Source organism: Bos grunniens, chromosome 5 (genome assembly GCF_055505025.1).
Source record: "Bos grunniens cultivar Pamir isolate PY7600 chromosome 5, Bosgru_T2T1.0, whole genome shotgun sequence".
NCBI classification, from domain to species: domain Eukaryota; kingdom Metazoa; phylum Chordata; class Mammalia; order Artiodactyla; family Bovidae; genus Bos; species Bos grunniens.
The window spans coordinates 118,314,692-118,339,238 of record NC_141169.1 but is presented as its reverse complement, the minus strand read 5'-3'; the positions used below and the strand labels follow the sequence as shown (position 1 = coordinate 118,339,238).

Here is a 24,547-nt window from a genome sequence, read left to right as displayed (position 1 = left end):
AGATGACCCCAGAAGCAGAGGAGGTGGTGTCCACTGCCAGGCTGGGGCCAACAGGGTCCACACCTCCCGAGGGTGCCTGCTAGGTCTTCAGGTTTATATTTCCAAGAGGAGACGACGAGGATCCAAGATGCGGCCCAATGCCCGCGGCCAGCAGGCTGCCCAGGGTGGCCGCGTGAGGAGGGGCGGGTTAGTCCACGCCCACCCCAAAACCAGGCCCCTCCCACCGCACCCACAGGACCGCCCGGGTAGCATTTTCTGCGCCCCTGGAGGACCCCGCCTGTCCCCACGACCGGCCAGGGAGGCGCTACTGAGCTCCCCGCCCCCGAGTCACTCTGGCCTGGGGACCCTACGGTCGGCGGCCAGAGGAAGCCTCCTCCTCCCCAGCCAGAGCTAAACCCCAGAGCTCAGCCGGCGCCCTGGCGCCTCGACCCCAGCCCAGCCGCGTCCTTGATCGCCCGGCCCCTCCCCTGTTCTCCGCCCCCCTTTACCCGCACCCCGCCGCCCCCTTCGCCTTCCTCCTCCTCCGCGCAGGCCCCTCCTCGGCTCCTCTGCTCGGAACCCCGCGCCCCCGTCCGCCTCCCTCCTCCTCCCCGCCCCCGCCGGATCCCGGAGCCCTCCTGGTCCCCGGGGTGCGCCCCGCCTCCCTCGGCTGCCCCCCATCCCTCCGCGTCCGGCCCCCAGCCCGGCCCTCCGCTCCGCTCCGGCCGGCCGCCCTCGCCGTCTTCCGCGCGCTGCCCGCGGCCCCTCCTCGGTGTCCGCGGCCGCTCCGCGTACGGGGTGACGCAGCGCCGCCCGCCCGCCCCGCCCGCCCCGCGCCGCCGCCGCCGCCGCCGCGCCCGGGCGGGCTCCAGGGGGCCGCTAACGGTCCCGCGCCCCTCGGCGCCGCGCGCGCCCCCAGCCCGGCCGAGCAGGCGGCGCCCCGGGCGCCGGGCGCGATGGGGGCGGCGGAGCCGCTGCGCTCGGTGCTCTGGGTGAAGCAGCAGCGCTGCGCCGTGAGCCTGGACCCCGCGCGGGCGCTGCTGCGCTGGTGGCGGAGCCCCGGGCCCGGAGCCGGGGACCCAGGCGCGGGTGAGTGTCGCCGCCGGCCCGCCGGCTCGGCCGGGGTAGCGGGGAAGGGGCCCCGGGGAGGCCGGCGGGCAGGGAAGGGCCGGGACCCGTGACAAAGAGCCAGCCGGCGCTGGGGAGAGCCGGGGTGAGGGAGGGGGGCGGCGGGGACGCGACCCCCGAGGGCGAGGGGCGCGGGGTCGTGAAGGCCCGGGGAGGTCTGCGGCCCAGGAGGTGTCCCCCGGACGGACCGCACGGACCGTCTCTCTGGGACCCCGCCTGCCAGCGTCTGAAGGGCACCATTCCGATCGATTGTGACGGAGGGACCCGAGGGGGTGCCGGCGCCCCGCGCCCGGTGTCAGTTTAACCCGATCCGGAGTGGAGACCGGAGTTCCTGTCCCCGCAGTGAAGCAAGGGCTGGTGACCTTCAATCTGGGATGTGCTCCCTGGGGGGAGGGGGCTGTTCATTTTGCTGCAACAGGCTGGACACACGACCTGCAGAGGCCCTCGGACTCGGGGAAGCCCTGGTTTAACTAAAAAGGGGTCCTGTCTGCTCCCAAGGAGAAGGGGCCAGCGGGTCCCCTGCCGAGCTGCCCAGAGGCAGGAGGACGGGCAGCGGCTTATGGAGGAGGTGTCAGTTGACCCTGGGCAGGAGGACGGTTACCTGGTGGGACAGTGAGAGCCAGGAGGCCTCCCTGGCAGAGGCAGCGGGGGCCTGGCCAGCCTGGGTGTGTTTCCAGTGGCTGGAGAGTGTGGGTGTTTCCATCTCATTGACTCGTCTTCAGCAAGTTGTTATGGAGGGCCCGTCGTGGCGGGCAGGGCAGCGTGCTCGCCCGGGTTCAGCACTCCTGAGAGAGTCCCTGCCGCAATGGAGCGTCAGAGGGTCTGGGGCGTGCCTGGAGGACACGTGGGTGTGGACGTGCGAGAAGGGGGTGGGGGCGGGGGTCCCGGGACTCCTCACCTGCAGGGCGGCACTGGACCAGAGCCCTGCAGAGGCCTGTGCACCTCCTGGCGAGACGGTCCAGGCAGCAGGACCACAGGGGCCACGGCCAGAGGCTGGCTGGGAGACCCACACAGGGTGGGGGAGCCGCGGGAGGTGGGGAAGGGGGCTGGGCTCTTTGGGTGGCAGGGGCTGAGGTGGGGACCCCAGAGGGCTTTATCCATCTTCACCTGGTGAAAGGCACCCCGTGGGCCTGGCAGGGAGCAGACAGAGGCGGGCCAGGGAACCACAGGCAGGAGGCTGCTGGCCTTGTCCGGCAGAGGGGCGCTGAGCAGGGCTGGGTCTGTCTGCTTAGATGGGGAGGGCCAGCGGAACGGGGGTCCAGGTTTGGGCTTACTGGAATTGCAGGATGAGCGGGGGTTTAGTTGTTAATTGGTGGGGTGCAGGGGAGGTTGGGGTTCTCTAGTGGACATGCTGAGTTTGGGATGCCTTTTCAGTGCCTTGGGGGCAGTCGGGGTGCTGCACTGTATCTGTGGGGGCTTTCTCGTCCCTGAGGTTGCATGGCTCTGCTGATGGGGGAGGGGTGGGCAGAGCCGGCCAGTTTGCTGGGGCCAAGGTCAGGGTGGTCTCGGACTCCTGGTTTGCAGCCTGGGGCTCACCACAAGCATGGTCTGCAGAGAGCTACTCTGTGGCCAGCGATCTGAGACTTCACCCTTCCGCCAGCTTTTTGTTGTCCCCTGGGGAAGAAGTGTCATCCTAGAAGGTCAGCCTTAGCCTCCTGGCAGCACGCAGCAGGGCCCCAGGTCCCGGTCTCCCCTGGCCTGGCCCTGAGGGCGTTTGAACTTCCCTGCGAATCTCTGCTTCGGGATGGAGCACTCCCATTTCACGGGCTCTTGGTGAAGCCACGTGGTCTGTCCTGTGTCACATTCACACACGGCGCATTCCTGCCGGGCAGCTTCTCCTGGATTTTACGGATGAAGAGGCCGAGCCTCAGGAGTGTGAGGAACCGGCCCAGCTAGTGGCTGAACCGGCGTGTGAAGCGTGGTGGGTCCAATTTCAGCCACTGTGCCTGGGTGCCGTGGCCTCGTTTAGGCCACAGCAGCCACGTGGACACCAAATGGGCCCCACCCGTCTGGGGTGTATGGGTGGGGGACTCGCGTTGCCGGCTTTCAGCGTTGGCATCCTTGGCCAGCTGTCATTATGGTTTCCGGCCCCCAGATTCTGGGCTTTGTGCACTTTGGGTCAGCTTGCTTTTCCGAGCTCCTCACTTGCACAGTGGCCCGCCTCTTTCCTGAAACGGTAGTTGCTTCCTTCTAGCACACTCTGAAGGCCCTCTTGTATGGGTTCATCTGGAGCTTTCCTTGGTGGTGTGCAAGAGATGGGTACCCCCCCCCAGAAAGGCTGGCGCTATAGGAGCCCTCCCCCCAACCCCGTGCCATCCACCACCCTGAGGAGGCCCTGGGTCAGCTGTTGCAGCTCAGGGGGCTCCTCATAGGCGCACCCCTAGAGGAGCCAGGCCCAAGAGAGATGACCCCACGCCTGAGGGTAGACGGCAGCCCGTCCAGGGGACATTTCAGAGTGGCAGTGCCGGCCCGCCACGGTCCCAGGCGTGCCTGTGTGCGGGGTGGACGGCGGCTGGCGGGGCAGGGAAGAGAGGCGGAGGCTGTGAGAAGCAGGCTGAGTGAATTGAGACCACCTTAGAAGACGTACCGAGGCGGGCCCAGGGCCGGGCCACCGAGGACACCGGGCTCGGCCGCTCTGTCTGACCTGCACAGCTTCTCCAGCGTCGCTCCTTTTCGCAGAAGGGGGAACGTGGAACTTGTGAGTGGGTTTCGATGGATGGTATATAACGTACACAAGGGAGCCGGCTTTTAATCCGGGTCCAGGCTTCCTCCTCAGTGGGGGGCTCAGAGCAAAGGCAGGACCAAGAACCGGGAGGCGGTGCCTTCTGGACCCCGCGCGGCGCTCTCTTCAGGAAGCTGTGAGGCTGCCTGGCACCAGCCCGGTCGGAAGTGAGGCAGACTGAAAACAGGAAACGCGGACCAGCCTTCTCACAGTGGCTCGGGCTAGCTGAAGCTGAAACAGGCTGAAGCTGTATCCGAGTTGTATCCCGGGGCCACAGTAAAACACGCTCAGAGAGACTCTGGAAGTGTTCCTTTAGAGCTGGGGCTGGGACTTGTGTGTGTGTGTGGGGGGGGACACCCTAGGGTGGGGGTGGCCCATGCCCAGCCTCCTCCAGAAGTTTTCCCCTCTCCCACCGAGGATGCCCCGGGTCGCTGGGAAGCTCCTTGTACAGGTTACTGTTGTATTTACAGCCCAACACCACTGCACAGCGCCCATGGAAACACATAGGCAAGCCACGGATACTTAAAACTAATTTTTGTTTTTCTGCTTATGAAAGTAATTCATGTTGGTTTAATAAGACCCAGAAAGCACAGACAAGCACACAGGGAGAGAATCGCAGCCGTAACCTTCGAGAGGGAATATTTGCTGTTGGTCTCTGTGTGAATGCGCCTATTACTGTTTACTCTCGTAAAACAGGATTTGTTTTCACATCAGCTTTATCTAGGCGTAATTTGCATACAATGAAACTCATGCGTTTTAAGGATGTAATTTGGTGAATTTGCCATGTTTGAACATCTATCCTAAGGAAAAAAGACTAGTATTTAAGAAACAGTGTTTTATACTTTAGGAGATATATTTTCTGTGTGTTTGTTAAGTACTGATGACAGTTTTTTTTGTTTTCTGTCCCTGACCCAATTTATTTATCCTCTCGATTGGTCTAGACTTCTGCACAGCAGACGTTTCTAGAGAACCTAGCTGCTCTCTGCCTTTCACGTGCTGTTCTGTGACCATGTGGGTGGGTCCAGGGTAAGGTGGCTTCGGGCTTCCCCGGTGGCTCAGATGGTACAGAATCTGCCTGCAATGAAGAAGACCCCTGGGTCGGGATGATCCCCTGGAGAAGGGCATGGCAAACCACCCCAGTAATGTTGCCTGGAGAGTCCCCATGGACAGAGCAGCCGTGGGGTCTCAAAGAGTTGGACGTGACTGAGCGACTGAACACATGAGGTGGCTTCACTTTGGGGATCTTATCTCGCTCTCCTGATCGCAGCGCCCTGTGGGTTCTCCTACTGAGTCACCTTCCGTCCCAGTTTCTCCTGAGCTCTGGTTCCAAGTTTCTGGCACAGCCCACAGGAGACAGCCAGCCGGCTCCCGGGTCTGTGTGCCCCGGCTGGTATCGGGGCTCTGCGCTTTCCGCTCCTGTGTGGTTCTCTTTAGGCCACAGGCCGGTTGAGTGCCTCCTGCAGCCCTGCCTCCGGGCTTGCCTTGTCCATCCTCGCTCACTGTGTCCCCTCCCTCGAGCACCTTCTGATGGGTGACCCCGAAGTTGTTGGATGGAAGTTTGGAAAGCACCATGAAGCCCATCTAATACAGCCCCAAAGCCTACGGCTAGGCACTCTGCCCCCCACCCCCTACTCCTAGGATGCTTGCCCTTCTAGAAGATTCTTTCACGTGCTGGGCAGCTTGCCGACTAGCTTACAAGCTGCCTGTGCCTGCCTCACTTTCAGGGCTCCTCAGCTCTGACCTCCTTGACTCCTGAGGCCCCACAAGACAGCCCCCCTCTCCCCCCGGACCCTCCCCCCACCCCCGTGTTCAGATCTTACCTCTGCTCGGCCCAGCTCTGCTGGCACCTTGCCCTTCCCTCATCTTTCTTCGGGTTTTTGTGTTTGTACAGCTGTTTGTCCCTCTCCGCTAGCTGTTTCTTTCTGTTTTGTGTTACGGGTTTTCTCTGTTTTCTTTTTTAGGACTGTCTGTCTTATCTCCCCTGCGCGCTCTCTCGAGGCAGAATGCAGCACGGGAAGGGCTCCCTTCCTTGCTCCTCCTCCCTGTCCTCCTGGAGGTCCTCGCGTGTCTGTGCACACAGCAGGTGTGCACCGAGCACCGTGTGAGTGGCTGTCTGTGGGAGGCAGGGTTTGGCCCGTCCCTGGCTGCATGGTGAGTGGCGGCCAGCTGGGGACTGGACCCCGACCGTGGAGGGGCGACTGGGCCACGGGTGGAGAGCGTAGGGGAGTGGCTGCCTGCTGTCCAAGCGTCTTTACTTTTCTGTAGAGGAGTGAGTTTAAAACCACTGGGAGTGGCTGGGAAACTAAACAGTTTGGGTAGAACCTAGAAATTCTACAGAATCCCCTAAACCGTTCACTCCACAAATCTTATACCCTGCATTTCTGTATCTCCTGATACGTCTTACGTATGCCCGGTGATGAGGTCAAAAGTGCTGCAGATGATATCAGATTATGTGAAGCCAGCAACCTGCAGAGTTAGATAGGAATCTCAGTATATTTGAATAGGAAATAAATGGCTATCTTGTTTACCTATTTAAGAAAAAAAAAATCTTTCCAGATTTGCATATGACTCACTATCGGAAGAGACATATAGGCTTTTGTGGTTTTGAAAAGCAGCTGTCAGAAAAACAGCTGCCCTGCCTGCCCTCCCTCTCTAGGCCCTGCCTCAGCTATGGTCAGATTGCGTGGCTTCAGAGTAGGCGAGTGTGGTCATAAATAGTGTAATTACGCTGAGATAATTCCAAAGCTAACTTTTATTTGTTACTCCAAAGTAGGTCAGCAGATGTTTCCTTAAGAAGTCAGATGGCAGGGCTTCCCACGTGGCTCAGTGATAAAGAATCCGGCTGCCAGTGCCGGAGACTCAGGTTCAATCCCTGGTCCGGGAAGATCGCACAGGCCACAGAGCAACTGCGCATGTGCACCACCGCCGCTGAGCCTGTGCTCCGGGGCGCGGGAGCCGCAACTGCTGAGCTCACCCTCTGCGGCATCCGAAGCCCGTGCTCCGCAGCAGGAGAGGCCTCCGCCTTGAGGGACCCGCCCCCCGCAGCTGGAGGAAAGCCCCTACTGCAGCAAGGACCCAATAGATCAGAGATCAGATCAGTGGGTAATCAGTGGGTAAATCAGAGATCAGATCAGAGACCCAGAGATCAGATCAGTGGGTAAATAATTAAAAAAAGAAAAAGCCAGATTGCAAATACTTTAGGCTTTGTGGGTCCCAGCTTCTCAGTTCTGCTGCTTTAGTGCAAAAGCTGCTGTAGGCAGCGTGTGAGTGAATGCACGTGGCTTCGTGCCAAGAAACCTTTGTTTATAGAAGGGGGCAGCATGCTGGATTTGGCCTGCAGTTTGCCGACCCTGCTGTAAACCATTGTTCATCACTGCGCGTTTTCCTGCTGCGTTGTTTGGCGCATGCACGTTCAGGATCGCTAAGCCTTCATTCTGGTCGACTCTTGATTGTGTAGTGCCCATCTCTGTCTCTGACTGTTCTGTCTGTTCTAGAGTCCACTTTACGGGGTGACGTGGCCACGCCTGCTCCACGTGTCTCTTCTGCCCATTTACTTTCAACCTGCTTACACCCTTAGATTTGAAGTGAGTTTCTTTAGACTCTGTAGGGTTGACTCGTGTTTTTTAATCATCTAGGCCAACCTGTGTCTTCTTAATGTAAATGCATTAGGGGTTAAATCTGCCATTTAATTTTTTGTTTTCATTATCTGCTTTTTCCTGCCTTCCTGTGGATTGCTTAAACATCTGTTTTTAGGATTCCATACTGACTTGTCTGTATGTCTTCACCTGTGTTTAAACCAGCTGTGTGGGGTGGTAGTGTCCATACAGCTTTCGAGTGCAGCTCTGTGTGTGGCCCTCGGCCTTGGTCTGTGCGTGAGCCTCATCCCAGTCTAGTGGAGTCATCATTTTACCAATTCGAGGAAGTGCAGAAACCTCCCCTCTCTCTGCATCACTTTGCTCCCCCGTTTCATAGTAAAATTGTCTCATCTCTTCCACATGCATTTGGAACCACATTAGTGTTACAGCTTTATCTTCAACCCTCAAACATAATTAAGGAAAGTCAGGCAGAGAAGGAAATACTGCTGTGGTTGCACGTATCTTTACTTACTGTATTCTTTCTTCTGTTTTCTTTTTTTCTTTCCAGGGAGTCCTCTTTTATCATTTCTATTTCCTGTATCTGTTCTTTTAGGACAGGTCTGCTGGCAGTAAGACTGTTAGTTTTTCTTCATCTGAGAATGTCTTGATTTCTCTTTAATCCCCGAAGGATATTTTTGCTGGGTATAAGATTCTTTTCTTTTCAGCACTGGAAAACCATTGTGCTGCTTGCTCTGCCTTCCGTGATTTCTGAGGATAAATCCACTATCATTCAAAATTCTTTCCCCTGTAGGTCAAGTGTTGTTTCTCTTTGACTTAATTTTAACATTCTTTTCTTTGTGCTTGATTTTTGGAATCCAGACTCTGATGTGTCTTGGATTTCTTTGAAGTAGTGACATTTGAGGTTATATCTTTTGTCAAAACTTTTGGGAAGTTTTCAGCTGTTATTTTTGGACACTTTTTCATCCCCTCTCCTCCTCTACTTCTGGGCTCCAGCGACACATGTTGGATCCTCTGCTGTGACTCCACAGGTCCCTGAGGCTCTTTTCAGTGCTGTTGCTTTTTTTAAATTATTTTTCTCTGTTGCTCAATTTGCGTAATTTCTCTTGTTGCATCTTCCAGCTCACTGATTTTCCTCTGTCTCCATCCTGCTGTTGAGTTCACCCATTTGTTTTCTGTTTTGGCTATTGTATTTTTTCAGTTCTAAAGTTTTCGTGTGGTTCTTCTTTGTAATCATCTGTTTCTTTGCTGAGACTTTCTTCTTCCCTGAGTCTTTATATGTCTTCATTTGTTTTAAGTGTGTAGTTGTTCATGAAGCATTTTCACCATGGTGGCTGTAAAATCCTCGTCGGATAACCCCAACATCTTTGTCATCTCAGTTTTGGCATCGAGCAATTGTCTTTTTTTCCCTCTCATTTTGAGATCTTCCCAGTTCTTGACATGGTGATTGATTTTTTTTTTTTTGGACATTTCTGTCTTTTTTACGTTATGAAAATTCGGATCTTATTTAAGTTTCCTCTTATACCTGGCTTTCTCTGACACTGCGCCGTCAGGGAGTAGGAAGGACTAGCTACCGCCAGATCGGGGAAGAAGTCCAGGTTCCCCTGGGCCTCATCAGCAGCCAAGGGGGTGCCCCCCATTGCTGCTGGGTGAACCCCCCACTCGGCCTCCACTGAGACCTCCTGGCTGGAAGGGTGGGGATGCCCTGTGACTGCGTGCCGTGGAGGGTGGCTGGAGGTTGGTGCAAGTTCTGACTCCCCCCTTGGTCCCCGGACACCAGCCCAGCAAGGAAGGTAAGGGGCGCCCCACTCGTGCTGGGAGGCGGTGGACGTCCACTCCCTCCTCATCTCCACTGACCCCTGTGGCGTGAGGCTCGCCACCCGCTGGGATGAAAGTGCTGGCTTCCCTCACGCCACCCTGCTGGGGAGCGTCAGGCACCTGCCTCCGCCCGAGGGCAGATGTCTAGACTCCAGGCAGCCTTTGCAGGTGGTGGGGGCGGGGGAGGGCAGGTTTCTGTGTGTTGCTGGAGGAGGGCAGTTCTTGTCCAGAAGTTTCTCATCTTACTGGGCTCTCCTGCCCCTGGTCCTTTGGCCGGAGAGAGCGACCTTGGTTGGAGTTTTCTGCGTGTACCCGTTGGCATTTCCAGTTGCTGAAGTCTTCAAACCTGAGATAACGTGGGGCAGGAAGAAACCCAGGGAACTCTCTGCCGTCTCTCCCTGGCCCCGAGGCCCCCGGTCAGCTCCCTCCTTCGGCCCGCCTTCCAGAGTCTCCCGGCATTACTGGCACGTGGGACTCCAGGGAGGAGCAGTCTCGCCCTTCATCTCAGAGCAGAAGGTCCCTGTGCCATCTTTAAAATATTTTTTCCTCTCTGTTATTCAGAGCAGGTTCTTCCTGCTGAGTTGTGGGGCTTCACTGACTTTCCTCTGTCACAGCAGCTCCACTGCTGAGCCCAGCTAGTGGCTGTTTCATTTCACATGCTGTCCTTTCAGCTCTGAATTTCCCGTTTGGTTCCTTCTAGTCGTCTCTTTTTGTCCTGGGAACTTCTGTCCTTCTGTTCACTTTAGGAACGTTCAGAGCAGCACCTCACTGAGCCTGGTTCTATCAGCCATGCTGAAGTTTGTGTCTGACGCCTCAGACACCTGGGGTGTCCCGGGTGGGGCGTCTGCTGACTGGCTTTCCCCCCTGGGCCTTGCAGGGTTGCCTGGTTCTTGGTGTGCTGGTTAATTTTGGAGGCTGGGTATTTTTAATATTATGTTGTGAGTCCTCTGGAGGATTTTCTTTTCTTAGGCAGGTGCTCAGCCTGGTTGTACACAGATGGCAAGGCCGTGGGAGGGGGCTTCCACATCAGTCCAGCTCTTAAGGCCTTTGCACGCTTCTGGGGGCCTCCCTGGTGTTGGTCACTTGGGTGAGGCTGGCACCAGGAGCTGATGGACTTGGCCATTCAGCTCCCAAGGCCCCTCTGCGCATCCTGTGTGTTCTGCTCATGAAGGCCGAGAGGGAGCCCGGCACGTGTCCGTCTACCGGCAGAGCCAGGACGCCCTCCCAGCCCTGCCGGTTGTGCTCCGGTTCCCTGGACACAGGAGCGGGCTTTCTTTCTCTGCGTCCAGCAGGCTTGGGCTGCTCCAGTGGTGCTCGTGGTAAAGACCCCGCCTGCAGGTGCAGGAGATGTAAGAGACTCAGGTTCGATCCCTGGGTGGGGAAGACACCCTGGAGAAGGAAATGGCAACCCACTCCAGTGTTCTTGCCTGGAGAATGCTATGGACAGAGGAGCCCAGCGGGCTACAGTCCATGGGGTCAAAAAGAGCCAGACACGCTGAAGCAACTTAGCACACAGGCATCCAGCGAGCAGTTCAAGACCCAGGCTGCCCTTGGAGCAGAGGTGTAAGTGAAAGTCGCTCAGTTGCAAACTCACGGACTATACAGCCCATGGAATTCTCCAGGCCAGGATACTGGAGTGGGTAGCCTTTCCCTTCTCCAGGGGTTCTTCCCAACCCAGGGATCGAACCAGGGTCTCCTGCATTTCTGGTGGATTCTTTACCAACTGAGCTATCAGGGAAGCCCCAGAGGTGGGGATGGAGACAAAGGGAAGGGCCTGCGAGGGCTGCTCCTTCTGCAGGGACCCAGCTCCTTCTGCTGGGACCCCGTTTTCTGTGGGGACCCCACTCCTTCTGTGGGGGTGCCACTCCGGCCAGCCGGCCTGCTGCTGTCTGCTTTGGGCTCCTCAGTTAACTGTCTGCCTCCCGTCTGGCCCAGACCTCTTGGTCACAATCAGCGGGGAGAGGGCAGCCGCGGGTGGCCCTGGAGTCTTGGGCTAGTCCTGCGGACGCCGGCCCTCTCAAGCTGCTCTCAAGCCTGCCGTGCTGTTTGCCGCCTCACGCAGGCGATCCTGGCCGCAGCCAGTGGGAGCTGTCCTTGACTTGCTCCATTTCCAAGGTGGCAGTCGGGGCCAGGTGGGGGCTCTACTAGAGCCTGGACCCTGAGATCCTGGGGTGCTCCCCCTGCGAGGATGCTGGTTCTGGGGTTCCTCTCAGCGGCCCCCACTGCCTCTCCTGATGGGGGGGTGGGGAGAGCAGGGATCATGGTGCAGGAGTCAGGCATTGCGCCCCAAGTGGCCATGGGGTGCCACTCAGGCCCCCGGAGTTCTCAGTCCCCGATCACTAGGTTGGGGACGCTTACCTGGGGTAGGCTGTGCTGGAAGGAGCACAGGGTTGCACAGGTGGGAGTTGGGGACTGGCTGCGTCCTGTGTGTGCAAACGCAGCTCCGCAGTTGTAAGGTCTGCAGGGCAATGGTCGTTGCAACCTGTTCCCCGAACCCACAGCCTGGGGACCCACAGAAAAGCCCATCCCGAGCAGGTGCAGCAGCAGAGTTTCCTGAAAGGCCCAGTCCTGTCCTTTCGTGGGTGCTGATGCAGAAAAGCCTTGGGGGCGGCTGGGCCACCTGGAGCCCGACTCTGGGCTGGGGGGACCCTGGCCCCGCCCACCGCCATCCGGGTGGGTGTGCTCTGTTGGGTGGGTGGCCGTGCACCTGGCTTCCGGGACCTTGTAAGAGAAGCAGACCCATAGACGGCAGGGACGTTTCTGCTCCGAGTCGCAGCTCGGAAGCCCACGCAGTGTCCTTGGGTCACGGCCAGCTCTGGGAAGGGCAGGACAGAGCCGAGACCCGCAGTGACCATGGCTCCTGGCCGTCGCAGCCGCCCTGGGTGCCGCCTGGGCAGCCTCTCGCCCAGCCTCGCCCGTGGTCCCTCTGGAACGCGCGGCCCCTCAGTCCCCACCCACGTGGGAGGGTGGCCGCCTGTCACACCAGGCGAGGTCACACTCCCTGGGGACGGGGAGGGGAGGCCAGAGAACCGCGTCTCTTGTCAGCAGAAGGCTTGAGGCTTCCAGCCCAGGTTTGGTTACAAAATTTCAGTCCATTTCTGGAAAGGACTGTGTTACAGGAGAACACTGTTTTGAGTTGTTAACAATTATAATATTTGCTAATGGCTTGTGCTAATGGCTCTCAAAGATTGCTTTGTTATTAGAAGAAAAATTAATGCTGGAGTGACAGGCACAGAGAGAGGCACCTTCAAGTTTGGCTGAAGGGCCTGAAAGTGAGAGAACCGGGGGCTGGTCTGAGTCACTGAGTCGGCAGGTGTCGGTCACTCGAGCCGCATTCCATGGAGAAACGGAAATCACTTCAGTATGACTTTATGCAGGCTTCCCAGGGGGCCCAGTGGTAAAGAATCAGCCTGCCAACGCAGGTGACCTGGGTTCGATCCCTGAGTCGGGAAGATCCCCTTCCCAGTGTTCTTGCCTGGGAAATCCCATGGATGAGGAGCCTGGCGGGCTGCAGTCCATGGGGTCGCAAAGTCGGACACGACTGAAGCGACTTAGCGCACACGCGTGATTTCATGCAAGGTGCAAACCCTAGTAAAATTACCTACCCTGACACGCTGTTGGTAAGGATATTCTTGTAAATGAAAGCTACGTCCTTCAACATTAAAGATATTCCAACCCCTTGCTGTACGTGGCTGCTTGATTATTGTTGTTATTTTTTTAAAGGTCTTTTTCTTCACCCGTTTCTGAGTGGCTTTGTGGGTGTTCATGTCCACACCTGGGTGCCTGTCCCGCATCCTGCAGGCGGGGGGCACGGCTGTGGGTGAGGGGGCGCCCCGCCTCGGTGTGCGTGTGGTGTGTGTCCATCTGGGTGTGTGTGTATTTGGTGTGTGTGTGTGTGTGTGTCCAGGTGTGATATGTGGGTATCTGGTGTGCTTTGGGGGCAGGTGGCAAGGGTGGGGACTAGTGGCCTGGCTGAGGGACTGCAGTGGCCCCTGTGAGTGTGTGGCCAGAGCACACTTACAGAACGTCCAAGCGAGGTCTTTGTGATCATGCATTCCAGTAAAGCCTTGTAAATTCATCCTTTACTTCTCTTGGGATTTGTAATGTGTTAGATAAGTTGTAGAATTCATCGTCAATGAACAAAAATGACCAAACTGAGGGTCGTAGCTGGACGTTAGGTTTTCAAGAGGTTTAATAATATAAAATTAAACAAAAATCAAAGACGTGTTCAAACTTGAGAGGTTTTTTTCCAATTTTATGAAAAAGTTGTCTCTTCTTTGTCTTCTTTTATTTTGAATTTGCTTAGTTTTTACAACATTGCAAAAGTTGATACCAGTTAAGATCTCTATTTTAAAGTTAAAAACTGCGATCCTAAACTGCACTTTAATCACACAAACCCCAAACTTCAGCATGTACCACGTGCAGCTTAACACCCCAGGGCGGGAGGGCGACAGGAAGAAGCACGTCTAGTGAGCGGGCGGTGGTTCTGCCTGCGGGGCTCGCGCCCTCCAGCGGGTGATGACTCGTGACCGCATCACTCACGTCTCCTCTTGGGACACTCGTGGTTCTTTCTGAATACTTTCATCACGGAGGTAGCATGCTGTTCCATGGAAAGATGGTCTTGTCCTTAATAAACAGGAGCTCTTTAGTTCTTTGTTCTATGACCGAGTTGCCTAAAGAGCTGTTTCTCATAATCTGTAATGTCTGTAGAGAGTAGGTAAACAGTTTGCTTCTGTTGGATTCCAGATTGAGTCTTAAGACCAGGAGAAGTGAAGCCGCACTGGGATGAGGACAAAGAACACGCACAGTGGCTGTTTTCAGTGCCCCCAAGGTGTGCAGCCGCAGAACCCCGTGCCCACACAGGAGGGCCAGGTGACGGCATGTCTGAGCGCGCCCGGCACTGCCCGCTGGGCGCCTGGGAGGTGGCACAGAGCAGGTTCTGTTTGCTCGCCCCATGAGACTTTCTGTCTTAGATGTTCCAGACCCTTCAGGCTGTGCAGAACGCGAGTCCTCAGAGCCCTGTGGGCGGCCCCTCAGAGCGTGAGCATCCTTCCCCAGTACTGGTGCAGGGGCTTCCTGTGGCGTTGGGCCAGTGTCTCCCCCGAGTGCGCTGGTAAAATACCTGTCCAGTGGGGACCTTGCCAGTGTGTTAGTCGCTCAGCCGTGTCGGACTCTTTTTGACCCCGTGGACTGTAGCCCGCCAGGCTCCTCTGTCCATGTGACTCTCCAGGCAAGAATGCTGGAGTGGGCTGCCATTCCCTTCTCCAGGGGCTCTTACCGACCCCAGGATCGAACCCAGCTCTCCTGCATTGCAAGCAGATTCTTTACTCTCTGAGCCACCAGGGAAGCCCAGGGACCTTGCTGCCTGTGGCTTTAAACTCTTTGGTGACTCATGAGTTCAGAGCTGTAGCAACGATTTCTCGGGAAGCCGTCAGTTTGAGATGACAGGAGAATATTTTCATGGAGGTTGTGTCCAAGCCCTCTTGCTGTGGGTTGGTTTTCGTGGTGGTCCTGTGGACGGCTCCGCCACAGCTGGCACGCAGGGGTGTGCGGCGAGCCCAGGTGGGGGACCTGGGAAAGAGTTCAGAGGGGCCAGTCAGAGCTGTGGGGGGCAGCTGAAGCCCCCGTGTGACCTGCAGGACCCGGGGGGGCCTGCTCGGCCTGGAGCGAGCCGAGGCAGAGGGTGTCATCGCTGCGTGACTGCTCAGCCGCACACGCACACGGATACACATCACACAGATGTACGCACACACGGACACGCACAGAGCCGGGAGGGAGCGCCCACGGGGCCTGGGGGCCGCGGGAGGGACGCCGTGCCGGCAGACAGGCGGGGCGTCAGGCGGGGGCACGGCGGGTTGAGTCCGGTCCGCTGCACCGGCCCCCAGCAGCTAAGGTTGTTTTACGACGTGCACGTCCTCCAAGCAGCTCGGAGCGTAAACAATGCGGTGAGCGCTGGAGTCGTCTTCCGGGAGCATGGAGTCAGCCGTGTCTGGTCTCGGCGCCTCGGTTGAGACTGGACAGGACCCCTGACCCTTCAGCTGGGCCCACATGAGTGTCCGCTCAGTGCCCTTTTTTTTTTTTTTTTAATTGAAGGATAATTGCTTTACAGACTTTTGCTGTTTTCTGTCAAACTTCAACATGAATCAGCCATAAGTATACATATATCCCCTCCCTTTCGAAGCTCCTTCCCATCTGCCTCCCCTTCCCACCCCTCTAGGTTGATACAGAGCCCCTGTTTGAGTTTCCTGAGCCATACAGCAAATTCCCGTTGGCTGTCTATTTGACATATGGTAATGTAAGTTTCCATGTTACTCTCTCCACACATCCCACCCTCTCCTCCCCTCTCCCCATCTCCATAAGTCTATTTATCTCTGTTTCTCCATTGTTGCCCTGTAAATAAATTCTTCAGTACCATTTTTCTAGATTCCGTATATGTGCGTTAGAATACTATATTTATCTTTCTCTTTCTGACTTACTTCACTCTGTATAATAGGTTCTAGGTTAATCCACCTCATCAGAACTGACTCAAATGTGTTCCTTTTTATGGCCGAGTAATATTCCATTGTGTATATGTACCACGGCTTGTTTATCTATTCATCCGTCGATGGGCATCTAGGTTGCTTCCATGTTCTAGCTACCGTCAACAGTGCTGCAATGAACGATGGGATACATGCATCTCTTTCGATTTTGGCTTCCTCGGGGTATACGCCTAGGAGTGGGATTGCTGGGTCATATGGTGCTTTTATTCCAGTTTTTTAAGGAACCTCCATATCGTCTTCCATAGTGCCTGTACACTCAGTGACCTTTTGACATCACAGGGCCAAACACTCTAGCCGCGGGGGGAGCTGAGCGCCTCTGTTTTGAGTGGAGGCCGGGGCCGGGTTGCCCGTGTATGGTGATGGACCTTCCCCCACTCTCCCTGCGCCCCAGAGGCCTTGTGGCTCCGTCCCACGGGGACCCCAGCCCCTGGCCTTCAGGGAGGCGTGCCTCGGGCTTGCTCTTCTTGCTGTCCCTGTGCGCAGCTGCCTCGGGAGGAAAGCCTCTCTCTGGGGCCGACCTTGGCTCAATGCACACCCAGCGGGACGAGGCTGGTGAGGCCTCTGTCCCCTCGAACCTTGGGGATCTCACAGCGGCAGGGCTGTGACCCAGTGTGGGCGCTGCCACCCTGCACGCATGCTGAGTCACTTCTGCCGTGTCCAGCTCTTTGCGACCCCGTGGACTGTGTAGCCCACCAGGCTCCTCTGTCCATGGAATTTCCCAGGGAAGAATACTGGAGCGGGTTGCCATTTCCTCCTCCAGGGGGTCTTCCCAACCCAGGGATCAAACTCACGTCTCCTGCATCTCTTGCCAGCCTGGCAGGTCACTGAATCCGAGCACCCAGAGCCTAGAGCTGAGCAGGGGGCTCCTGCCTGTGTTGGGAAGCCTCGGGGGTCTTCTGCCTTTTGAGTGGTCTTATCCGAGCATGAGAGGAGGTGGAGGGAGCTCCAGTCTTCCTCCCCGGGCTTGGTCCCCGAGAGGACAGAGGAGTGGCTCGTGGTAGGGGATGGCCTCCGTCTGCCCGATCCAGTCACGGGGTGCCCACTGCACCATTTGTCCTCAGGGTGGCCGTTGCCCCAGGCAGACTCCTTTTTTTCATCTCAAGAAATTTTAAAAATCACCCTGAGAAAGTCACTTTGCTTTAGTAATTTAGTAGAGCAGAGGTTTTATACAGGCTGCCAATAAGACTGCCGTCCCAGCAAGGCTGCTTGACTTGGCTTGAAAATCTTACTTCTGTTGTAGGTGTGTGTGGTGGGGGGGCAGGGGGCGATTATCCAGAGTTGAAAAAATCCTTGTTTGATCAGAGCAGGTGTTGGGCGTGGAGCCTCAGTTTGCTCTCTGCTTCCTGTTTGGAGAAGGGTCACCGAGCCCACCAGCTCTGGAGGCAGCGGGAGACGCTGGCCGGCCTCTGGCAGAACCGGGGTGGCGGGCAGGGGGTGCTGCTTTAGTGGCCGGAGCCCAGGGGTCTGCTGAAACCCTCCAGTGGCGGATGGCCCCATCACAAAGAGGTGCTGGGGTGGGGGCGGGGGAGCCCTGGGCCAGGGAGGCGCCCAGGGAGTCGAGCATCTCTTCCAGAACCTTCTGTTCCGAAGCTTGCTTGAAAGGGGACGTTGGGTTGTGACTTTATAAAGGGAGAGGAGACGCCCACGAGCCTCGGCCCCTGATCCTGCGATGCGTTGCAGCCGGCCCAGGGACCACGAGGGCGCCTCCAGCCGTGGCAGGAGCAGCTCGGGGAGCGCCGTCTGGGCGTGGATGCCTGCCCCGGTCTGGTGGGGGACGCTGCTCGGGGGAGATGCGGTGGCCAGGGCAGGCACGGGCCTTTCATCTGTCCAGCGAGTCCGGTGCCGGCGTCGATTTGGTCTGAAAGCAACTGCACCGCCTTGCATCACTCACCCTTTCACGGAAGACTTTGGGCTTTTTATCTAATCTCGTGTGCAACGCAGGATTATGCAGAATGCAAGCCAAAGGAGAGAAATGCTAATTAGTGCAGGAAATGAAAGTGGCCCAGTTCCCACCATCAGCTCTCTGCCAGGTGCGCCTCCCATGTCCGTCCACAGACGTGAACCGGCCATGCCCACGTGTGTGTTCACCCGACGTGCACTGCTGAGCCCCAAGGCCCCTCCGTGCCAGCACAGGCAGGGCGACCTGGGGACCACCGTGTCATTTTCCCTGCACCGTGCCTGTGACTGATTCTCGGAGCCACGCACAGCCGGCAGCACTGGAGACTTAAGTGACAGGTTTTGAGCGGGTCATCCCGCCAGCCACGCGTGACTTGGGGCCTCTCCCAGACTCTCGACGCCCCCTCACTGGAGGGGAGGGTTTTGAAGACGAGGGTGTGACCGCACACGCGAGGCGACACAGAGCAGGCACCGAGGCCCGTGGCCGGGGGTCAGTGGGCGGGGGAGGCGGAAAGGAGCCTGCCATCTGTGCCGGGCCCCGCCCTCCTCGCCCCGACCCAGCCGTTTCCACAGCCCCTGCCGGTTTCACCTGCCAACCCCACATGTCATCAGGAGGTTCAGGCTGAACTCTCAGCCCAGCAGACGGAGGGGCCGAGGGAGCCGGGTGGGACCGGCCTCTGTTCCAAGCCCGTCACTCACCAAGCCCTGCTTTTGATTGACAACCCCCCACCCTCCCCACCAGGCCTCCCGGGTGGCTCAGTGGTAAAGAATCCGCCTGCCAAGCAGGTGATGTGAGTTTGATCCCTCGGTCAGGAAGATCCCCTGGAGAAGGACATGGCAACCCTCTGCAGTATTCCTGCCTGGGAAATCCCATGGACAGATGCACCCGGTGGGCTCCAGTCCTTGGGGTCACAAAGAGTCGGACGTGACCTAGCGCCTTAACAATAACAACAACCGCCCCGGCTCAGGCTCGCCTAGGACGGCCTCCATCTGGACCCTGGGTCTTGCCCTTCCTCGATCAGGCAAGATGTAGAGAGTGGTGTTTTGTCAGATCCCATGATCTCTGTCCCTTTTTAGAGAAAATAATTGTGTTTGTCACCACGTCTGTTACGTGGACAAGCAGTGCGCGTGTGAAAGCTTGTATCCTGCTGACCTGGCTTTGTTTTTCTTCTCAGCCAAGCAGCAGATGAAGCTGTGGGTAAGCTGAGTGTAGCAGAAGCCAAGAGTCACTGGAATTTTTCCCTGTTGGGGTGTTAGAGCCCCCACCCCACCCCAGTGAAAGCGCCTCAGTCTCAGGCCCTCTGCGAGGCTCCACCCCCGAATGTCCCTGCACCCCCTTCTCTCCTGGGCGGCCCCCTCGCAGCCTCCTCTGGTCTGACTGCTGGCAGGCCGGGGTCAGATACCCCTTGGGAGCAGGGGATACGAGAGGGGTCACAGCTTCGGAGAGTCAGAGCCCGGGAGAGAGGCCCTGGGTGGAGGCTCTACTGGGTCGGGTCTGCCCAGCCAGCTTCCAGCTCTTCTGCGAGAGTGTCCCTTTCCCTCCCCAGCCCAGCACCTCTAACCTTGGGGAAACCCCACTCTCGGAACTTCGAGGCATCTAAGCTGGCTCTTGTAACTTGATTTCCTTAGGCCGCCAGGCCAGAGGTGAAGCAAGGTCATTCCAGGTGTCAGCGCCGTCGGGTCATTTAGCTGTCGCAGAAACGGAGCCCGTCGGCGCTCGCAGGCCTCTGAGCCCACCCGGGGCCTCGAGTCGCCGCGCACCTCTGTGTGAAGGTGGACGGGGTTTCCACCCGCTTCGCCGGCGGGCTTGGGGGTCGTAGCCTGTTCACACTGGGGGCGTGACCTGCAGCCTCCCTGCTCCCAGGTCCTGTCCTTGGCGAGGTCTTTCTGGCCCCGCGTTCGGTCACAGGCTGTCGCCTCGCGCTTCCCACAGCTGTTTGTGTCCGGCCTTACCTGAGGCCCGTGGTGACGACTGGGTCTCCAGTCGAGGGTGTTCCGTGCTGTCCTCCCCGCGCCCACCCGGGCGCCCACTTCCTCCTCCTGCGCCCGAGTGGGTGGTGGGACCCCGAGCCCCCTGCCCCCCACCTTGGTGGGGCCCTGACCCACCCGCACACGGCGGGGTCCTGGTCTGTCCTAGGCCTCCTTCCCTCTTCATTTCTGAGCAGACTGAACCGCAGGTGCTGGGGCGTGAACACCCTTCCCCGGGTTCAGCACGGGAGCTGGCCTGGGAAGCCCCAGCCCACTTCGGTCCCTGTGGACGAAACACCCTGTCTTCAGAGGGCATGGACTGGGTCCCAGCCTTATGTAGCGCTGAGGCTCACGATGACACGGGGCTTGTCGCCTGCCTCTGGGATGTCCCAGTGCGTGGAGTCGCTCTGCTGCCGCTCAGGTGAGTCCTGTGACCCGCTGAGCGAGGGCGTGGTGTCTTTGCAGATGCCTGCACGGTGCCTATTTCCGAGATCATCACCGTTGAGGAAACGGACGTTAACGGGAAGCAGTACAGCAGCGGAAAATGGCAGAAAATGGAAAAGCCCTACGCTTTCACAGGTAATCTGCCCTAAAGCCCCTCGTAGCTCCAGGCAGGTCACATGAAAGAGAACTCCTTTGTCATTCGCTTAACGGACTCACTGTGTCCTTGGTTTATAGAAAGGTCCTTGTATCAGTTTTCCAAGCTCTGTTTTTGTTTTTTTTTTTTACTGAGGTATAGTTGGTTTACGGCAGTGTGTGAATCTCTGCTGTAGAGCAAAGTGAGTCAGTTATGCATATCCAAGCTCTGCTTTTAATGTTTGTTCATCTTTTACATTTCTTTATTATTATTCTTTTTTTACATGGGTTAAAAGAACTGAGGGGTAGACTCTCTTCCCTCATACACACTGGAAGGGATCAACTATCAGAGGAAAGGGGCGGTCAGGGGAGCTGGGTGTGGCGCGGGGCTCACGCGTGTGTTCTCCGTGCAGTGCACCGAGTAAGGGGCGGTCAGGGGAGCTGGCGTGGTGCGGGGCTCACACATGTGTTCTCCGTGCAGTGCACCGAGTAAGGGGCGCATCAGGGGAGCTGGCGTGGCGCAGGGCTCACGCGTGTGTTCTCCGTGCAGTGCACCGAGTAAGGGGTGCATCAGGGGAGCTGGCATGGCGCGGGGCTCACGCGTGTGTTCTCCGTGCAGTGCACCGAGTAAGGGGTGCATCAGGGGAGCTGGGCGTGGCGCGGGGCTCACGCGTGTGTTCTCCGTGCAGTGCACCGAGTAAGGGGCGGTCAGGGGAGCTGGGCGTGGCGCGGGGCTCACGTGTGTGTTCTCCATGCAGTGCACCGAGTGCGGAGGGCCCGGCGGCACCGCTGGAGGTGGGCGCAGGTGACGTTCTGGTGCCCGGAGGAGCAGCTGTACCACCTGTGGCTGCAGACCCTGCGGGAGCTGCTGGAGACGCTGAGTACGTGCCTGCTTTGTGCTCAGCGCAAAAGCGGACGTAGTGAGACGCTGTGACTTCTGAACACTTTTCTGGTTAGAGGACTGCACGGGGGGTGCCCGGAGCCTGGCCCCCGGGCACCAGCACCTTCGCTTACGAGCGTGAGGCCGGGGCAGGCCCCTTGGTGCCGTGGGCCTGGGTTTCTTTTCCTGGGAACTGGGCTGGTGAGCCCTGTGCTCGAGGCGAGGAGGACTGCACCGGTGCCCGTGAACGCCTGTGTCCACCGGGGCGTCTGAGCTGTGAATTGTCGCTGTGAGGAGGGTCTGTCTGTCCCATTTACAAAACAGTAGCTCGTTTTGTGCCTGGAACACCCATGTTGTTTGGGTATATGTATTTTTTAATTGGAGAATAATTGATTTACAGAGTTGTGTTAATTTCTGCTGTGAGCACAGTGACTCAGTTATGTGTGTGTGTGTGTGTGTACACGTTTTTCTTCAGATTCTTTTCCATTATGGTTTATAACAGGATACTGAATATAGTTCCCCTGTGCCATGCAGTAGAAACTTACTGTTTATCATCATATATGTGATATTTTGCTAATCTGTTTTGGGTATAGTCTTAATATACAGTCTCAACAACTGAGTACAATCTTCAGCCACAGAAAAGAAAGAGCGTGTGTTTAGCTTGCTTTTCTATCATTTAAAATTAATTTGGCGTCTAGATCTAGAAACTGGATTTTAATGTATTTGAAGGCAGCATTCCCCACGTAGCAGCTTCAGAGTGGCTTCCTGGCTTGGGAAAAGCACGTCTTTGGCTTCGCATCTGGGTGGTGGGACTTGGTCTCTGCATTTCACCGTCTAATTCTGCCGGACGGGACTGGTGTCTACTACTTGCCGTCTAACCAATGGGTCCACCTTCCCCCCATCTCAGACCTCTGGCGCTTGGTCCTCTGCTTGTCCGGCTGGGCCTCTGAACGAGTCTGAGCGCGTCCCTCACTGTGACTTAGGTGCTGTCGTTGTTCCGTAGCATCTCGACCGAAGCACTTGCTGGTGTTCATCAACCCGCTCGGAGGGAGAGGACAGGGCAAGCGGATCTACGAGAAGAAAGTGGCCCCGCTCTTCACACTGGCCTCCATCACCACCGAGATCATTGGTAAGGCATGAGGGCTCTGCGTGGTGTGCAGAAGTAGGATTGGGAATGATCCAGGGAAGGTTTTCATTGGATGCTTTGTGAATGTGTGTGGCCATACCACGCAGCTTGTGGGATCTCTGTTCCCTGAGCTTGAACCTGGACCCTTGGCCATGGAAGTGTAGAGTCTTAACCACTGGACTTCCAGAGAATTCCCTAAGAGTCTTTTAACTAAATAGAATGTCGGGGTTTTGGCATGCCAGAATGAGAAGAATGCAAAGCAAAGAGTGTAGACTGTTCCAGCCGACGGTTAGCATATAAATCCCTCAAGAAAAACAGCAAGAGGGAAAAGGACAAAGACCACAGACAGAAAGTTCTTGCAGGAGATGCAGTTAGTAAGGCTTAGAAATCGTTTCACCAGTGAGTGACATTTTAAAGGACCACGGTGCGATGCCACGTTTGTGGCACTGAGCTTCAGAGCACGTCTTCGACGCTGGGAGGCTGTGGGGAGACAGTGCCTCCTATTCAGCGCCTCGAAGGATTTGAGTAAACTTATTAAAGGGCCACTTGGCGGTGCGGGTCAAGCGTCTTAGGGTTTTTTAACTTCCCAGGGGAAACCATCGGCTGTGCAGAGAGGGAGGTACGCAGATGTCTCTTGACTCGTTTTTATAAAAGCGAAACAGTGGAAACCACTGATGCCCCAAACAAGAAACATGGATAACATTGAGCTGAATCTGGAGGAATAGTTTGTAGTTCTTTAAAATGGTCTTTACAAGGACGTTTCAGTGATAGAAAGGGGGTTGTGATAAGATGCTGAGGGAGAAAGGACACAAAATTGTGTGCACAAGAGTTTTAGAAATTATAATGAGTAAACGGACGATGGATTGACATTTTCTACATTTGGTATTCTAAAATTTACAAAGTCTTTTGGCTACTAAGGGGAAACTATGAAATAGAAGATGTAACCTCTTCCCCCCAAAATCGTTATTTGTTGGCAATTAAGCGCCAATAAGGAGAAGGCAATGGCACTCCACTCCAGTACTCTTGCCTGGAAAATCCCATGGATGGAGGAGCCTGGTGGGCTGCAGTCCATGGGGTTGCTAAGAGTCAGACACGACGAGCGACTTCACTTGCAGTTTTCACTTTCATGCATTGGAGAAGGAAATGGCAACCCACTCCAGTGTTCTTGCCTGGAGAATCCCAGGGACCGGGGAGCCTGGTGGGCTGTCATCTCTGGGGTCGCACAGAGTCAGACATGACTGAAGCGACTTAGCAGCAGCAGCAAGTGCCAATAATGGGACATTTTACCTGCGGAGTGTATTCTGGGAGGCCGTGCTCCCTGAGGCCAGCTCCATCCCTCTCCGTGAAGGGGATTCGGGGAAGACTGAGGAGGATTCCTTACAGCCAACCCCCCTGAGGATTTTATAGGCCCTCAGTTTAAAGTGGTTTAACCCGCCTTCACTTTAAAGCGGATTCTCAGGCTTGAGTGTAAACGCTACAAGCTCATGTTGTCTCTCCCACAGTAACTGAACGTGCCAATCATGCCAAGGAGAGTCTGTATGAGCTCAACATCGATAAGTACGACGGGTGAGTGAGGCCCCCATCCCCTACTTTCAGCCTGTCCTCACCGGCCCTGCTCCCTCCCTCCCCCCGAAGTAAACCTGCCTCTCCTCAAGCTGGGCAAAGCAGGAACTGCGGAGGACCCTGCGTTCCTCTGCTCCTCAGAGGACCGCCGTGGAAGTTTGGTTTCCCTTCTCAGTCTTACCGCCTCATACAGAAATCTTCTCATTTGAAGGTGATCACCTCTTGTCCCTAAATATGTGTGTGTGTGCCCTAAAGTCGAGGAGGTCCTCAGAGCTAAGATGCGGGCATCACTCACTGCCCAGGAGATGGGCCCTGACACAGATGCCGTCACCCGTGTGCTGTCCTGACCCAGGTTCTACACGCGCTCCTTTAGTTCCCTAAAACAAAAGAGCCCCGGGGCAGGCGTGGCCTTCAGATGCAGGGCCGTGTCTCTGGCCTCCTGTAGCCCCGCACGGGTCCTCGGCCTTCCTGGCGGGGCCGACTGCCGCCCGTCCCTTGGTCTGGGGTCCAAGACCTCCTCTCGGTCAGGACCCGGGTGTGCGTTTCCGGCTGCGATGGCACGGGGGTGCAGATGGCACGGGGGTGCAGAGCTGGTCCCTGTCTGCATCTCTGCTGTCCCTGTGCGCTGGTCAGCTCCTGCAAACCGGCCTCCTCTGCCTCAGGCACAGCCGTCCCCTTGCCCGGCACAGGGCTGGTACGTGGTCGGGGCCTGGTGGATGAGCAGAGAGCGAGAAAGGTGGTGAGGAGACGGAAAGCTCA

The 24,547-nt window shown here is 57.0% G+C and overlaps 1 protein-coding gene across 2 annotated transcripts in view; it reads left to right on the top strand.

The window, feature by feature from the left end:
* Positions 1-333: 333 nt before the first annotated feature.
* The window catches only part of CERK (ceramide kinase), a 37,202-nt gene continuing 12,988 nt past the window's right edge, over positions 334-24,547 (top strand). The window contains exons 1-5 of one of the 2 annotated variants that reach the window (XM_086404302.1): positions 334-1,068; positions 20,109-20,222; positions 20,978-21,100; positions 22,103-22,228; positions 23,728-23,791. In XM_086404302.1, the coding sequence (XP_086260428.1) occupies positions 936-1,068; positions 20,109-20,222; positions 20,978-21,100; positions 22,103-22,228; positions 23,728-23,791 (560 nt within the window). In that variant the 5' untranslated portion in view covers positions 334-935. Of the gene's footprint in view, positions 1,069-20,108; positions 20,223-20,977; positions 21,101-22,082; positions 22,229-23,727; positions 23,792-24,547 lie in introns of both variants that reach the window. The other variant, XM_086404303.1, reaches the window with a different exon arrangement.